The 17,184-nt window shown below is 50.5% G+C and overlaps 1 protein-coding gene across 1 annotated transcript; it reads left to right on the forward strand.

Annotated features, from left to right (window-relative positions):
- The first annotated feature begins 7,076 nt into the window (after positions 1-7,076).
- CCR7 (C-C motif chemokine receptor 7) lies at positions 7,077-16,920 on the forward strand. Its single transcript, XM_039697304.1, has 3 exons — positions 7,077-7,154; positions 12,325-12,374; positions 13,672-16,920. Exons 1-3 carry the CDS (start codon positions 7,145-7,147, stop codon positions 14,734-14,736), a joined length of 1,125 nt encoding a protein of 374 aa, XP_039553238.1. The 5' UTR covers positions 7,077-7,144; the 3' UTR covers positions 14,737-16,920.
- The last annotated feature ends 264 nt before the right edge of the window (positions 16,921-17,184 follow it).

Genomic DNA, 17,184 nt, shown 5'->3' on the forward strand with positions numbered 1-17,184 from the left:
CACACGGGTTTTTATTTCTTACAAAGCACCAGCTGCTGGCTGGACTGGAGCCCCCCTCCCTCCCTCAACCCTGTGGGGCCCAGGTGGGGTTCCACACCTGAGGTGCTGCAAACCCTTGTTGTGCAACAGCTTTTATCTGCAGCAGCCCTGGCTTCTGTAGGCCGGGGATGCTTTTCATCTGCTCCAAATTCTCAAGGTGTATGTAAATAACTAATTATTGGCAAAGACGGGCGTGTGCAGCTCAGGGTGTGTACGTGAAGGAGTGGGTGTTGTCTTCACGAGTGAAATAACTTGTCCAAGCACATGAGAACGTGAAGGAATGCCCATGGGCAGCGTTGGAGCACTGACCAGCCCCATGGTGCTTGGCAGCGGTGCCTAAAAGGTTCAGGAGCATCAGGGAGCCAGCAAAGGAGAGGGACAGGCCTCGGGAGAAACCTGCAGCAGCCCTTCCTCAGAGCAACTTCTGGTGAGCCCTGTGTGCTACAGGTCCTCAGTGGGATGTTCTTGACAGACCCTGTGGCCACCTGCAGGTCCCCAGCAGGGCCTGGAGCCTTTCCTCCCATGAGGAAGAGCCCTCCTGCTTTGCTGCTGGTCCTGCTGGAGCTGTTTCCTTTCCCCACTTCTGGGGTCTGAGGTGCAGCCATCCCCCATGGGGTGCTGGGAGCTGGTGAGTCCCTCACACCCCCAGGGGATTGAAGCAAAAAGGCAAATCCAAGCCTTGCAACGTGCGAGGGAGTTGTTTTCTTTAGTTTGTTTTTCTCTTCAAGAAAAACCAGGGGGTTTTGAGTCTGACTCAGGCATTGTGACCTCTGACATCACCATGGTGCTGCTTCTGGTTTGCTCTGCAGGCAAAGGTTCTGGTCTGTGTTGGGTTGTTGTCAAAAATATGCTTTTATCTCACCACAAAAACACACTCCGTAAAAGTTATTAAAAAGCTAGGGTTAAAAAAAGAACTGATCTCAAAGGTTTTTGTTGGTTTGGGGGTTTGTTGGGGTTTCTTTTTTTGCATTTATGTAATTATTAGATTTTATCACCCCAAAAACCTTCTAACCTACAAAGCTGGTACACAGTAACGGGTACATAGCAAAAAGCAGGCCCAAGGGGTAAGTTTTGAAAGGGATTTAGATGTTAAAATATGAACCAGGCATCTTGTGATGTTTTTCAGAAATGATTCACCAGGTAAAGTGAACCCAGAACCCAGGCCCCCGAGAGCTTCATGCACCCAAATCCCTTCCAAAGGCCTCACCTACACACAGGACTGAGCTTGGCTTCCCAGAAAGAAAGAAGCCTCGTGTTTGTGTAGTAGCTGAACTTTCAGAGAAGAAAAAAAAGAGAGAAACAAACAAGGTTAGGGGTTTTTTACAAATAGTAAGAAATCACCTGTGTATAACCTGGACAAGTCTTGCCAAGTTGCTCTGCCTGGAGCCAAACGAGCTGCAGACGCTGCTCACAAAAGGATTATGCTGGTGACAGAAAGAAATAAAACAGATTAAAGGAGCTTTACAGGAATAAAATATCAAAGCAAATACAAACCTTGGCACAAAGGGGTGGCTGGGGCAGCTCGTGTGTGTCAGGGAACCAGAGCCTGTTCAGAGCCTTGTGCTGAGCACACAACCCCTGACCTCAGGAGGATTGGGGGAGCAGGGCCAGAGCCCCTGATGGGGCAGCCCACATCCACACCTGTGTGCTGATAAACTGGGGTGAGGAGGCTGCTGAGAAGGGGAGGTGTGGGTGGGCAGCACACAGGGAGCAAGGTCAGACCCTTGCTCTGCTCAGGATGTGCTTTTCCATTTCCCTGCAGCTCCAAGTGCAGCCTCTGTGCCTGTCCCAAAGAGCCAGTGATGGTGATGGTTTGTTTCTCCTTGTCCTGCCCCAGGTTTTGCCCTGAACCTCCAGCCAGGCAGGCTTTGCTGTTCAGTCTTTTTGAAAAAGCTATTTTGGAATTTTTCCCTCAGTTTATCAAAAGCTACTCAAAGCACAATTGGTCAGCCACCAATCCAAACCCCCCCCACCATCAAAACGGTGCTGTGGTGTCCTTGCTCCTGTGTGACCTCCCTTCATCCCCTTAACTGATAAGTGTTCCCAGCAGTCCCAAGTGCTGGAATACTGGGGGAAAACACCCCTGGTGGCCGACTGGAGATGGAATTGGGGCAGGTTATGTGCTGGCAGAGATGTGTGAGCTGCAGCAGGCACTGCCACCAGGAGTCCCCATGCACCTGCCCGAAGGACACACAGCCCCAGCCTTGGCTGTAAACGTGAGCAGTGCTTTTCTTGTACAGGATTGTCAGTGCCAGCAGCAGGTGTGGCAGCTCATGCTCAGGGCTTGACAGAAATTACTGACTTCTGGAGGCCCAAGTGAAGCTTTACATGATGATTTACAACAAAATAAGAAGGTTCAACTCCCCTCACCCTGAGAGCTGCTGGTTGCACCCGCTCTGAGTGAGATGCAATTGTTCCAACTCACAGTGTGAGGCATCTGTACCAGGTTGCCAAATCTGGGTGAGGTGCTCACAGGTCACTCACCTGCAGCTTTGAGCTCTCCAGGCTCCTGGGTATGAGCTGCAGGTGCTGCACTGCAGAAGTGGAGGTTGATCATGCAGCTACTCAGAGAGGCTGGAACTCCACGTGTTCTCCCAGGCAGGCACCCAGCAAGTTCCAGTTTCATCCTGGACTGTTACAGCCAAGACTTTTCGTGCCTCCAAGGAGTTGCAATACCTGCTGAAGGCTTTGAACCCAGAGCTTGCATCTCTGGATTTGAAATCCCCTGTGCATGCAGAGTGCTACTGGCAGTGACTGGCAAACCTCTCCCAGCAGGACCTGATGACCAAGTGGCATCAGGCACTTGAATCTGACAGCCCAGCTCCTGCTTCAGGTCTGTCTTGCTGTTTGTGCTCTCAGTTCCCTTCTTTCACTTTGACGTTTTTTTCCACAATCTTCGAGGGGTTTTTTGAAGTGGTTTCGCGCGTATCAGGCTGGTGTCTTATTTTGTTGTAAGTCATCACGTAAAGCTTCACTTGTGACTCCAGAAGTCAGTAATTTCTGTCAACAACCAGTTGAAATCTGCTTTTATTACCCTACTCTGTTAAAAAGTCAAGAAAAAGCCATTTTCGTTCTGGCACCAGTTTCAGGGTGGGGAAAGGCAAACCAGAAAGAGTGACAGTAACAACAACAGAAACCAAGTGAAAAATCACATTATCATGGGTTTATTACAATCTTTTTAACCTCAGGGATGAGAAATGCCAGATCTGTAAATGAGAGGGCTGGATGAGCTCTTCTTGGAGCAAACGCTGATGGGATTATTTCCAGTTTCTAGATCCAGTTTTCATCCAAAGGCAGAAGCAGATTGGTGTTAAACCTTCCACCTTTTGAACAAGGGAACACAGCTCACAGGAGTGATGTTTCCTGGATGGTCAGGGACACTTCAACTCCCAATTATTTTTAAGGGTCACGATGCTTTATCTCTTTAATCAATAGCCCTTTATCTCCCTAAACCACATCTTGTTACATCTCTAAATGATTCACTGCTCACTAGTGTTTGATATCCTGTGGGAATTGCCCAGCACTTTGCACAAACCATCTCTAGACACAGCTGGTGCTGCTTTCATGGAATAGAATCATAGAATCATTTAGGTTGGAAAAGACCTCCAAGGCCACCAAGTCCAACCTGTGACTGATCCCCACCTCACCAACCCGACCAGAACACTGAATGCCACATCCAAGTGTTCCCTGAACCCTTCCAGGGATGGGAACTCCAGCACCTCCCTGGACAGCCCCTTCCAAGCCTGACCACCCTGCCCATGAAGAAATTCTCACTGATGTCCACCTGTTTAGTGCAGGGCAGATGCCAGTTTGGTAAATCTTTTCTTTTTCCTCAATAAAAGACCTGGAGAGCCAGGCCATCACCTAGGACATGATGTGGGCACAAAGCAGGTGAATTCCTGGTGACACTGGGTGTGCCTTTCTTTGCTGTGGCCAACACCACGGGCAGCTGTGCATCCCAATCAGAGCCTGGCACTGCACAGATTGCTTCCTCCCTCTGGGAGATAAGGATCTGTTAATAACCTGGTGGCGAGATCAAAATCATGAGACGTTTCTCAGGGCACCCCCCACACCTGCTCAAAGAACTCTGCTGGGTGAGGAATCCCAGCTTGGTGCCACTCTGAAGGTCAGGAATTTACTCATGATTTCACTTCTGCTATTTTATATTTGCCTGAGGAACAACAACGTCAGCACCCCCCTGGAGTGACCCTGCTGACTTCCACCACAACCCCCCCTGGATGTCCCCAAACGTCAGAGGAGGGGTCTGGGCAGGGGCTGGGAGATCCCAGGCACCCCAGGTTGGCATTGCCAGGCAGAGGGAGCAGCAGGACAGACGTCAGGGTCCCTCCCTGATGTCACTTCAGGGATGTGACTGGGAAGTACAGCTGGGAAAGGGCCACCCTGAACTCAGCAACGCTTCTGTCTGGGCACCCCTGGCTTCCTCCAGCCATGGGGACAAACCTTCCATGGCTCATGGCAGCCCAAGGGTGGAACAGGGGGACAGAGCTGGTGCTTCCATCCCAAATCAGCTGAAGCAAAACCGGTGGAAAATATGAAAAGGTTTTGAATCCAGGATCTCAGAACATCCCATGTTGTGCTTCTATCAGGCAGAATTCCATCTCCTTGGGCAAAGCCCTGAGTTCTGATTTCCAAGGTCCCCCAGCCTGGACGTGGTCCCTGGGAATCCTCTCCTGGAGCTCTGGGATCTTTCCCACCTCAGGATGTCTGTGAGACTGTGTTGAATTCCTGGACATCCCACAGGAATTCCAGTTTTACACACAGGCCAGGGATGGGAAACTCAGAGCTGACTTCCTTGTGATGTTCCACTGCTGAGTGAGTTGCAATTTAACATCAGGACAATTCAGGATTGCACAGTTCAATTCAGTTCAGCTCAATATTTCAGTTCAAGTGGAACCAATGAGAACTGAACCAAAATCTCCCTGAGCTACTTCCTGTGGAATTTATCAGGAGCTGCATTTTCTTAGAGAAGTTTATGGCTGAAAGCTGGCACCCAGCTCCTGCTGCAGCCTGGGCAGCAGGTTTAAATCACTGACCTCCACTCTCCCGGGTGCTGGAAGGGAACAAAGGCACCCAGAGACTGGAATGTCTGGTAATTTGATTATTTTTATGCAGTTAATTAACTTTGGAATAACAAATAGGTTCTAGTAGCACAGTGCAATGGCTTCCACGGGCCCAGCTCAGGCCTGGCACTGTCTGAGTTTGGATCACAGTTTTGTGAAGAGCAGCTCATGGGGCACCCAAGTTCAGGCAATGTGTCAAAGAGATGGAATCACTCAGGCAATAGGCTCCAAATATACACAATCAAATTAAGCAAAGATTTAATAAATGTTCTGAGAACTCCCTGGGTATAAAACATGACTGTACAAGAAGTTCGGTGTCATACACAAATAGTTTATTTTAAATATTCCCACTTAAAACATTCCCATTTTAAATATTCCCACTCTTTTTAAGAAAAACAGTTTGCTTGAATGGACTCTAACACCACAGAACTTGGCACGTACCAAAACTTTGAAGCTGAATCTTGGGACCACGTGCAGAAAACAATCTGCAAACCACCTGCCTGCCTCCCCTCTCTCTTTGGCTTCAGCCAGCGTGGACATGGGGATGGATCCACCAGAGCTCTGCCTGCTGCCTCTCCCTGGAGCAGGGGGAGCACAGAGCACCTCGAGGGGCCCCCCTGCACATCCACAGCTCGCCAGGCAGAGCTGTGACCTCGTGTGAAGCCTCTGTTACACCCCTTGATTCCGGGTATTCTGCCGCTACCCAAGGGAAGTCTTTCATCTCAGGTCCCTTTTGGAGGAAGTGGTTATGAGATAGAGCTCTCGAGGCAGCGTACCTGCCTGGATACCTGACGAGCAAAGGCAAACAGAGCAATAAATAGCTGCAGAGATGTGAACAGCACCTGCTGGCTGAGATAAAGCGCCGGGCGAGGCGCGGAGGAGTCGGTGCCGCGCACTCAGAGAGAGCAGAGGAAAACTGTCACAGCTCTCCTGCCCCCAAAAACCCCAAAATCCTGATCCTGAGTACCCCAGCTGTTCCCTGAGCACCCCAGAATGGGCTCAGAACCACACCAGCACTGGGAAGGATTTGGAGTCAGGCTGGGACCGTGTCCAGGGAGGGTCTGAAATTGGATCTGAGTCTTCAAAAAGGACCTAAGACAGCACACAGGAGCCTCAAAATGACCCTCAGCTTCATGTATATTTAATTTGAGCTGGGATTCCATCCTGTTGTGCCCGATTTTTCCACCTGGCTGCAGTAACAGCGCTGACATAGCATAAGACAGAGAGGACAAGATGCCAAAGGCATCAGTTCTAGAGGACCCTGGCTCAGGGAAAAAGAGAGATTGTGAGGAGCTGGAGACATTTCTGTCTGAAAGGTCTGTTTCAAGAGCAAAGCCCTGACACCCACAAAACAAAACCACTGCTTTGCCTTGGGGGAAGGCATGACACTGACAGTGCAGAGCCTTTTGGGGAAGACAAAAATACCCAGAAGGAGAAAGGGGGGAAGTCACCGAGCTGATGACAGCGTGGGGAGGGAGGAGGACAATGGGCTGTTGGCCATGGGCAGTCCTGTGCACTGAGATTTTCATCCTGGACACCTTTCCAGGTCTGGGGATGGGATGGGATGGGATGGGATGGGATGGGATGGGATGGGATGGGATGGGATGCTCTGTTCCCTCCATCACTAAGGGCTCCACAGGTGAAGCAGGATTTGCTGGAGTGGGGAGATAAGAAAGACCCTCCTTCCCCTGTTTCCTTCACCACAGACCATTCCTCATGTGTCAGCCCAAAAGCAGAGCCCTCTGCACTTCCCCAAGTGTCAGTGACAGCTCTGGGTGTGCAGAACACCCCGAGGCAGCACCTGAGCACCCCGAGAGCTCAGCACAGCCCTGAACACAAGAGGAGGAGGAGGAGGAGGAGGAGGGTCTACAGTGACATCAGGGTGGCTGTGAGCTGCTCACAGGGGTGCAGGAAGTATAAAAGCAGAGTTCCCCGAGGAGGGTCCCTGGCAGGAGCTGGGGAGGCAGTGCTGGGGTGGGTGATGCTCTCCTTACCTCTGTGACTGGATCCTCTGGAACCACACCATGGATGGGGGTGAGTACCTGGGCTGCAGCCTTGGGCTGTGTCTTCAGCTTTATTAATGATGCCCAGTCCCTGTCCTGTGACACAGGAGTGGAGCACTTCTATTAGAGTATTTAGACAACATAAAAGACTTTCATCTTCCTCATTTTTATTATTAAAAAAAAAGCATGCTTCTATTTTAGAAGCTCAAAAACCTCAAATCACTTCAGAAACAAATACCAAAAAGAGGTTGGGAGGCAATTTTAAGGGGCCTTTTTGTTCTGAAGCAAATGGAATCTTGCATAATTCACACCTTTTCTTCTGTGTTCTTAATTAAAAAAAAAAAAGAAAAAAATAAAAAAAGAGAGAGAGAGAGAGAGAACACGCTCCCTGGCAACATTTTAATTCTTTTTGTTCTCAAGCAAATGGAATCTTGCATAATTCACACTTTTTCTTCTGTGTTCTTTAAAAAAAAAAAAAAAAAAAAGAGAGAGAGAGAGAGAGAACACGCTCCCTGGCAACATTTTAATTCAGTGAATCAATTGAGGAATTTGGAGAAGAGCTGAGATCGTTCATGAAGTCCATCCAGTCTTTTGCAAGTTATTTCTATTTTAAAATATCTGCAGGAGCACTGGGGGAAGCAGGATGCATTGGAGATGCAGGAGGTTCTGGAGATGGTCGGGAGGATGGATGCAAGAAGTTCTGGGGAATAAAGGAGGATCTGGGGATGCTCCAGGGATGCAGGATGCTCCAGAGATGGAGATGCAGGGAAAAGAGGGGGAAGGTCCTCCAGGATCCTCCAGGCAGGAGCAGTGAATGAGTCAAGGGAGTTTTCTTTCTCCTCAGAGCCTCTGGCAATCAGTGGCTTAGGAAATTCCTGGATTTTGGAATCCCTGCATCCAAACAAACACCAAAGTGCACCTGCCCACCACACATCATTCTTCTTGTTTAAACTCTGCATCATCCTGTGGGTGCTTTGTGGGCTGCTTGTTCCAAGGGGTTCAGTGTCTGGGGGCAGCTGAACTCAGCTCCTGGGAAAGGTTAATCAGGACAGGGAAAAGAAAGAGTTAATGAGGACCTGACCAGATTATGATAATGTTCCTGCTTTGGGTTTTTTGTTCTACTATTGCGTTTCAGAGGAATATTTCATTTTCCTGGAAGACACACCACTGCGGTGCTTTCTTTAAAACACACCTGGCTCACTTCTGCAGGAAATTTTTTATTTGCTTCTCTCTGCTTATCTCGTCTTTTGATTCACAGTTTCCTGAAAGGAGTAGAGGTTGATAATCATTAACTTTTTTCTGTGATAGATCAGTGAACACACGAAATAAGAGCATGACTGAGTTTCACTGGCTCCACTCACTCCTGAGATGACAGTGCCTTTCCTCTGCCAGTTATGGCTGGTAACTGCCAATAGTCATTAGATCACTTAAGTATGATTAACTTTTCTCAGAAATATCTGGTTCTTCCCCCAAAAGCCTCCTGTGCTGCTGGAGAAGGGGCACCAGAAGCTGGTACATGTGTAACATACAGAGAGCACGTTAATCACTGCCTGCACGTGTGCTGAGGCCAGAACTTTTGCTTTGCAATCCCAGGTGGCCAAAAAAAATTCATTCACCACGAGGGTTTGGCCAGAGCAGGTTTGCTCAGCTTTGCCAGTGCTCCCTAAAGCAAACTCCTGCTTTGCCCTCCTGAATCTGATCCCTAAAGCATTCCCAGCTCCTGCTTTGCTCTCCTGAATCTTATCCCTAAAGCATTCCCAGCTCCTGCTTTGCTCTCCTGAATCCCTAAATCATTCCCAGCTCCTGCTTTTCTCTCCTGAATCCCTAAAGCATTCCCAGCTCCTGCTTTGCCCTCCTGAATCTCATCCTTAAATCATTCCCAGCTCCTGCTCTGCTCTCCTCATCCCTCAGCTGCAGCAGCAGCCAGACCCTCAGGAGCTGCCCTGGTCATTTGTGTGATCTGATTAATCACCCTCGGGGCTGTGTCTCCCTCCTCTTCCAGGCAGATGTCCTGACACCAAATTCTTGCACTGTCAGAGGCCTTTCTGGGTGCACCTGATGGGATTCTCTGCTCCTGCAGCTGCTCTTGCCTTGCTCACTTTTAGCAGCTGGTGCTGAGGGAGATCCAGATGAGCTGGGAGGGATCTGCCTGTCCAAACTCACCCCCTTGTGCCCCAGCATGGCCTGAGCTGTGCCCCAGGTGCCCACCCCAGGCACCTGAACTGGGCTTAAAAACATCTGTTTCTTTCTCTTTGCTATTGAGAGATCCCGAACAGCTCAACATCTGTCAAGGGATGAATCCCCCCTTGGGCTTAGTCTGTGGAGGCAGAGTGTAAAACTGAGGGATTCCCATGCCCTGTCAGGAACAGACCCCTTCCTTCCTTCACTCCCATGGAGGAATTCCCCTTTCCAGCTGTTTCCAGGTCCTCCAGGACAGGAATGGCCTCAAAGCAGCACCTCCCAGGCTGAGACACACCGGGGCTGCCACGGGGCTGTAGGGCCAGGCTGACTCACTTGCTGTGGTGGGCTTTTGGTGTATATTTATAAATGAGGTTTCTAGTTCAACTGGCTGCAGGGACTTTTGAGAGGGTTTTTTTTTTTCCTCAAAATTTTGAGGAACAAAACTTTTAAAAACTTTAAGAAAATACCCACAGCAGCCAACTGCCAGGAGGTGTAAAAAGGAAAGAAAAAGTAAAGAAATGTACCTAAACTCCTGATAAACTTCAGAGCAAGGATCGTGTCATGATAATTGCTTCTGCCCACTGCCCCAGACCACAAGACAAGTTGGGGACATGCAAGCCCTGTCCAGTCTGACTGAAACCAGTGACACAAACATGCTCAAACTGGCACAGAGGGAGCAGGAGGCAGCAGGGCCTCTCTGGTTGTGCTTTTGCAAATGTGTAATCTGAGGTGGGGGCACAGAAGAGGGGCAGAAACAGCACGGGCTTTCTTCATATTGAAAAGTCATTTGACATTTAAGACAGTTGAAACAGCAACTGAGAAGGGGGAGAGAAAAGAAACCTATGATGATCTTCAAAGGAATGATATGGGCTGAACTGTTTCAGGAGTTGGTTGAGTCACGTTCTCAGTCCTGTTTTTCTAGACTGTCACAGGGTGATAAGAAAACAGAACAGAGCAAAGGAGCCCTCACCAGGGCTGGGGCTGGTCAGGTGAAATCAGGGCTGGACCTGGAGTCTGCAAACCAAGCCACAGAGGGCTGCTGGAGTCTGGTTTACATGGGTGCTTTTCCTCCATGGAATGAGGGTGGTTCTTCTCTGCCACAGGGCAATTTCCTGGTGGGGCTGAGTTTCCAGCACAGGTACTCATCACCCATCCACAGGCAGCCAGGAGCCCCAGCAGTCCCAGGGAAACCAGGCTAGCTACCTCAAAGGTGCAGCAGAATGATGAAGGATGCTGTGGTTTTTGCAGAGACAGGGACTCTGTATCCCAGGCAGGAAGGGAGTAACAGCTTGCTTAAAGCCACCTAGTGAGTCCCAGTCCTTGGGGCTTTTGGAGTATTTTCTGTGTCATATACCAAATGAGGGGTAGCAGTTTGAAGAGGTGACACCATGGCAGACACCAAACCTCTTCCTGCATCCTGGGACTGGTCAGAGGGAAAGTGACTGGTTGGAGAGAGCAGAAGAAGCTTCACCCTCAGTCCCTGCCTTGCATGCCTCCATTCCTGAGTCACCTGCACTAAGGGGACCCATGGGAACCCCTCAGACATCCCCAGGAGGGTTTGGAGAAGGAAAAGAGAGGATGAACACAACTGAGCACACAGCTGCATGAGCATCAAAGATGAAAATAAGGGGGGAAAGTGAGACAGAGCTTCTAGGAGACCTCAGGGGAGGCACTCACACAGGCCTGGGGATGAGCACTATGAATTTCCCAGGCTGAGGATCTCTCTGCCCCACACATCACCCTCAGGCACTAAAAACATCCCCACTCACAGGTAATTATCTGATATTAGTGAGGCTGTTGCAAGTCCACAGGGACTTGGTGCAGTTGCTGTAGTGGAAGTTCATCATCCTAGTGCAGCACACCACGAGCAGGAGCCTGGCACAGAACTGAAACCAAGCAGAGCTGAGTCCAGCAGACACTAAGCACAGGAATCAGCCACATTCATGAACAACCGGGCCATGAGGAGCAAGGCACAGTTCTAGGAGGAGCAGGCAGCTGAAAGCCAAAGGTGTCCCCTTGCTGAGCACCCCCAGAGCAGAAACCCACAGGGAGTGAGGGGCTGCAGGGACCACCCAGTGCCTGGAGGGACATCCTGGGCCAAGGCACCCTCAGGGAGGGACACATCTCCTCCTCACACCAGAGTGGAGCTCGGGGCTGTCTCACTGCCACCTTCCACCTGAGCAGCTTTCAGCAGCAGCTGCCTGAGGCAGCTGCTGGTACGAGCTGTAAAACCAGTGAGGAGAAAGCTTTCCCTGGCCCCTGCCCTGCTAACCACAGCAGGAAGCGCTGCTCGGCTGAGATTGCTCTCACCACCATCATACCTGGCTCTAAATTCAGTTTTTCCTCCCAGCTGTCAGCATCCTATATTTCCACATCCCAAGGCAGCAGAAGCCAATTCTTGACATTTAGAGACAAGCAATAAATTTCAGCCAGTTCCAGTTCTGTCTGTCCCACGGGGAGCTGAGCGCTCCTCTCCACAGCCCAGGCACCACACGGGCACAGCTGCCACAGATTTATGGCCCTCACAGCTGGGCATTTGCATGGATGAGGCTGCACCCTCACTGCTCAGACACCAGGGAAAAAGCTGCTGGCTGCCTGCAGGGAAAAGTAAAGGATAAAATCAAAATAAAATCAAAATAAGAGTGCACAGTGCCTGAGTTTAGAGTCCTCAGCTCTCAGCCTTCACTGCACAGGGTCCTGGGCAGCCTGGGCTGGGTGAAGACATCCCTGCTCACTGCAGGGGGTTGGACTGAATGACCTTTAGAGACCCCTCCCAACCCAAAGTGTTCCATGGATCTGTGAAGCCAAAGGGGCCAGACTGCTGAGACTCCTCCAGTGCTCTGACAGCAACGCTCATGACCCTGGGTTATCTCCCTGGCATCTTTCCAGCTTCTGGTTTCCTCAGTGGTGAGGGTTCTGCAGGGTTCACAGTGCCATGGACAGCATTACCCACTACTTTTCAAAGTAAGAACCATGTGGAAACCCCCACTCAGCCACTAACACATCTCCTTCTTCCCTAGGCAAGCAGCTAAAGGTCACCCTTGTTTTCAGCCTGCCGTTGGTTTTTCAGGTAAGATGTTTTCAACAACATTGTTGAAATCCAGCTGCTTTGTGCTGTGGGTAAAGGGAGATCTCAAAAACTCAGGGCAGCCACCCACAGTCCCAGAAATGTGCGGGGACTCAGCTGCTCACCCCAGGATCCAGCTGTGGGAGGTGGGAGGTGAGAGCAGAGCCCAGCTACAGAAAAACAAACAAGAGAAACAAAACCAAGCCGAGAAAAATGGTGAAAAACGGAGTGAATTTCAGATGGCCTGGGCTGTGTGAGTCTACAAAATGAGACCCAAATGAGCATTTCCAGGGCAGACAGGAGTGCACCACATTGACCACAGGAAGCAGCTGGTTCCTGCTCCCTACAAATTCCTGGTCAAGGTGCTGGGCTCTGATCAAGCCCAGAGCTGGAGAAGGATGCAGCCAAGGAGGAAGAGTTCATCATCTTCCCCTGCCTGGTGCTCAGAGTGCCCTGGCCCAGCAAGGAGGACCCCAAGCACGGAGCTGTGCCATGACCTGCTCCCAACCCCAGGGGCTGGTCCTGGTGCCCGAGGTCTCCTGGCTGCAGTGGCCACCCCCAGCCTGTGGGGCTCCCTGGGACAGAGCCGAGCAGCCCCTGCTTTTCCCTTTCACTGCTGGCAACCCAGCAGGATGTGGTGAAAGCCAAACCTGCTGAGATGGAGAGCACCGAGATGCTCTCCGATAAAGGGTGGGGGTATCCAGGGGAAACCTTTCATGTCTGAGCGATGGGGAGAAGGTTCTGGAGATTAATAAGTGACAAAAAGCAGGGCACAGATACCGCAGGCTCTGTCTGCCCCGCAGGTTATGGCAGTGTAGGAAGATGAAACAAGAATAATCAGAACTGAAATCGAGGGCCTGAATGAGATGCCGGCCTGACACGGAAACAGCTTCCTGCTGCACTCACTGCGCTTCCTCACGGGCTCACCAGCACCTTCGTTGATTTTCCATTTAGCTCTAGGATGTTTTGTTTCTCACAGTTTATCTGACAGCTGGCTGTGCACACGCAGCTGGAGGTGGGTCACTCTGGAAAGCTGCCACACATCTGAGGGCTTGCAGATGTTACTTTGGCTGAGCACAAAACGTTTCTGGTGGAATTCCCACTTGGAGCCCCCCAAAAAAGCCCCAAACCTCACATATTTATAGGAAACACTTTCAGCCACGAGGTTGTGTCAGCTCTGTTTGTGATGTTGGTATGAGACAGAACTTGGGAACTCCCTGGGACTTCTCTCCAGGCTCCTTTCCTTGCACAGCCACACAGTCCTTGTCCCAACACACTCTGCTTCTCTTTCCTGTTCTAGTTCTGTGCCGGGGACAATGTCACTGATTACTACGACTCCAACAGCACCATTGACTACGGCATGTTTGAGTCCCTGTGTGAGAAGGAGGAGGTCCGGAACTTCCGTGCTGCCTTCCTCCCAGCCATGTACAGCATCATCTGCTTCACGGGGCTGCTGGGGAACGGGCTGGTCGTGCTCACCTACATCTACTTCAAGAGGCTGAAGACCATGACAGACATCTACCTGCTGAACCTGGCTGTGGCAGACATCCTCTTCCTGCTGACCCTTCCCTTCTGGGCCACGAGCGCGGCCACAAGCTGGCTTTTTGGGAACTTTGCCTGCAAAGCTGTCTACTGCATCTGCAAAATGAGTTTCTTCAGCGGGATGCTGCTCCTCCTGTCCATCAGCATCGACAGGTACTTCGCCATCGTCCAGGCAGCCTCAGCCCATCGCCTGCGCCCCCGCATGATATTCATCAGCAAGCTGACCTGCAGCCTCATCTGGCTCCTGGCCTTCATCCTCTCCATCCCTGAGCTGGTTCACAGTGGTGTGAACAACTCAGGGAGCAATTCCCGGTGTTCCGTCTTTGCTAATGACTTGCAGACCTTCAACACCGGCATCAAAGTGTCCCAAATGGTGTTCGGCTTCTTAATTCCCCTGCTGGTCATGTCTTTCTGCTACCTCATCATCATCAAAACGTTGCTCCAGGCCCGCAACTTTGAGAAGAACAAAGCCATCAAGGTCATCATCGCCGTGGTCATCGTCTTTGTCGTCTTCCAGCTGCCCTACAACGGCGTCATGCTGGTCAAGACCATCTCAGTCTTCAACCAGACCAGCTCATGTGAGGAGAGCAAGAAGCTGGACGTGGCAGATGACGTGACCTACACCCTGGCCTGCTTCCGATGCTGCCTCAACCCCTTCCTCTACGCCTTCATCGGCGTCAAATTCCGCACGGACCTCTTCAAGCTGCTGAAGGAGCTGGGCTGCCTGAGCCAGGAGCGCCTCTTGCGGCTCACCACCTGCCGCGACAGCAAGAGGACCTCCTTCGCCATGGAGACAGAGACCACCACCACCTTCTCCCCCTGAGCCCAGCTCCGGGCACGCCTCGGTGGAGCTGAAATGGTTCTGGACGTTCTCTCTGGTCTGAACTCCTGGCAGAGCAAGGACTGCTACACTGCAGAGAAGTCGAGGGGGAAATCCAGAAGCCTCCTCCTGTTTCAAGCAGCAAGGGCTGCTGGCCAATATCCCATGGGTGGAGAGACTTTACAACAGAGCTGTCACTAACAGCAAAGCAAGGGAGAGGTGGTGAGCCTGCAATTCCTCCTGTCATTTCACCTTCAGTTTAGTCTTTCCCTGTCAAAATGAGAAATGCTCAAAACAGAACATTTACCCGAAAAGCGACAAGCACCAAGAGAAAACAGACGTTGGTGCAGCAGAACTGTCTGGGAGCATCACCCTTGCTTTGGATGTTGCTTTTAACGAGACAACAGCTCTGCAACCTCACAGAAATGCCCTTGCTGAGTCAGTCCGAGGCCAACCCGCAGCCTCGGGCTGGATCCAACACACAAACCCAGCTGTGGAGTACCCGAGCACACAACTGCTCTGCCTTCCCCCATGAAACGTGAGACATGACCACAGCTAATGCAAAATCCATACAAACTCTAGCCATAATTTCAATTACTTTTTATAACATTGTAGCCACTCGTAGCTCTGTCAGGAAAAGTACAAATTCTACTTTACTTCTGCCTGTATCCTCTTTCTGGGCTATCACCTGCTGACCTTGAGATAAATATGAATGTGGGTTTTCTCCTCCCTGCCCAGCCCTTCCAGCAGGACTTCAGCTGCCTTTGAAGTCAGAGCTGGATTTCACTCATAAGCTACTGGGGCGTGTTTTGCATCAGTGCTGTCGGCACCAACAAAGACACGGCTCGCTGAGGTTTGATCTGAGCACTGTCCCACCTCTGCCAGGCCACAGCAGCTGAACAGCAGACTGTTGTCATGGAAAACCAGGCCTTGGAGGAGCCCAGACTGCAATTCCAGTGGGTGCTTTTACAGGAAGAGCGAAGATTCCTGATGACAGATGAACGCTCTGGGAACCGCTGACGTGGGACAGCTGAGCACCAGCTGGGAGGAGCTGCTGCCTGGCCTGTGCAGCTGTCCCTGTCCTTGTCCTGTGCTCCTGTCCCTGTCCTTGTCCTGTGCTCAGATCCCACAGCACCCAGCTCTCCCAGAGCCATCGCCAGTGGAGAGAGGTCTCAGCCTGGAGCTGCTCCCAGGGGAGATGTGTCCATGTTCCCCTGAACACACAGAGCCACGAGCAGCAAAACACTCACTAAACAGACATTTGTCCTTTTCTTCAACACATGGATCCATCAGGAGTGGCACAGAGAACTCCCTGGTTCATGGGTTGGAGAGCATTGCTTTAGAGAATTGAGGGTTAAACTTCCAAGACAGAATTCACTGGCTGGGTCTGAGACAGCACTGCCAGTTATTTACCTGGCTGCCACCAAATCGAAATAAATTCTCCATAAACCATTGACCTCTGGTGTATGGGATTTTTATCAGGGGCTGGGATTTGGAAAGAGAGGATCCTGCTTTGTGTTACCTATCTGTGCTCAACTGTTGAACTCATTTTCATTTACAGTGCCCAGGTAACTGTACAGAAGTGCTGCTTCTCTGTCACATGAAACAAGGGGTGATAACAGACACTGAAGAGCTATTTGCCCTTGGTTTCTTTCTCATCCTTATTTGGGCAAGACACAGCTATCATGGTCTTGGCCAGAGCCAGGGACACCCCCAGCACAGGGTATTTGCAGTTCCCCTCATCAGTAACAATATATTGTTAATGTATATTCAATATGTCAAGCTGCTTTACACAAAGTTCAATCTGTTCATGAATGTACCCTGAGAACACTCTGCCTCCATGGAACCTTTTCATGCAGAACCATTCCCCTTATCCCACCCAAGACACTGCTCCACCAGCACATGGAGCTGCACTTGTGTCCTGTGACAAAAGCCATTCCCCTCCTGCAAATGAAGGAGTCTTCAGGTCCTTACAGACCAGATGAATTCCAAAAGGGATCACACACCTCAGAAATGAGATGCAGAGGCACCTCTGGGACAGCTGCAGCTGTGCCTCAGTGAGGCAGGGCTGATGTCAGAGTGCCTGGCTTTCCCTGCTTAAATTTAACGGACAGAACAAATTTGCATCTCATTTAGGTGAGTCATGTTAACGTTGGCCTAAGATCCCAACCTGTGGTTCCCCACTGATATCTAAAAACGGACTGTATGTTGCTATTTGAGAAAAATAAATTATAACGATTTAAACAAAATACTTCTGGTTTTCCTTTGTGTTTTCTCCATCCTTGTCCAGTCCTTGTCAATCCTCCTGTCCTCCCAGGAGCTGTTTGATCAGCTCAGCTTCATACCAGTGCTGCCCTGCAGGAAAGAGAGCGTGGAAAATAAATGAAATAGAAAAATGTTGTTTTACTTCATCTGCTGATGGATTATAAAAGAAACAAGTCAGCAGATGGA

Source organism: Passer montanus, unplaced genomic scaffold (genome assembly GCF_014805655.1).
Source record: "Passer montanus isolate IOZ18808 unplaced genomic scaffold, ASM1480565v1 scaffold117, whole genome shotgun sequence".
Taxonomy (NCBI): Eukaryota; Metazoa; Chordata; class Aves; order Passeriformes; family Passeridae; genus Passer; species Passer montanus.

What these genes read in the sequence shown, in the direction of transcription:
- CCR7 (XM_039697304.1), top strand. An exon ending in GCCTGCCGTTGGTTTTTCAG is followed by an intron (nt 12,375 to 13,671) that starts GTAAGATGTTTT and finishes TTCCTGTTCTAG; the next exon opens with TTCTGTGCCGGGGACAATGT.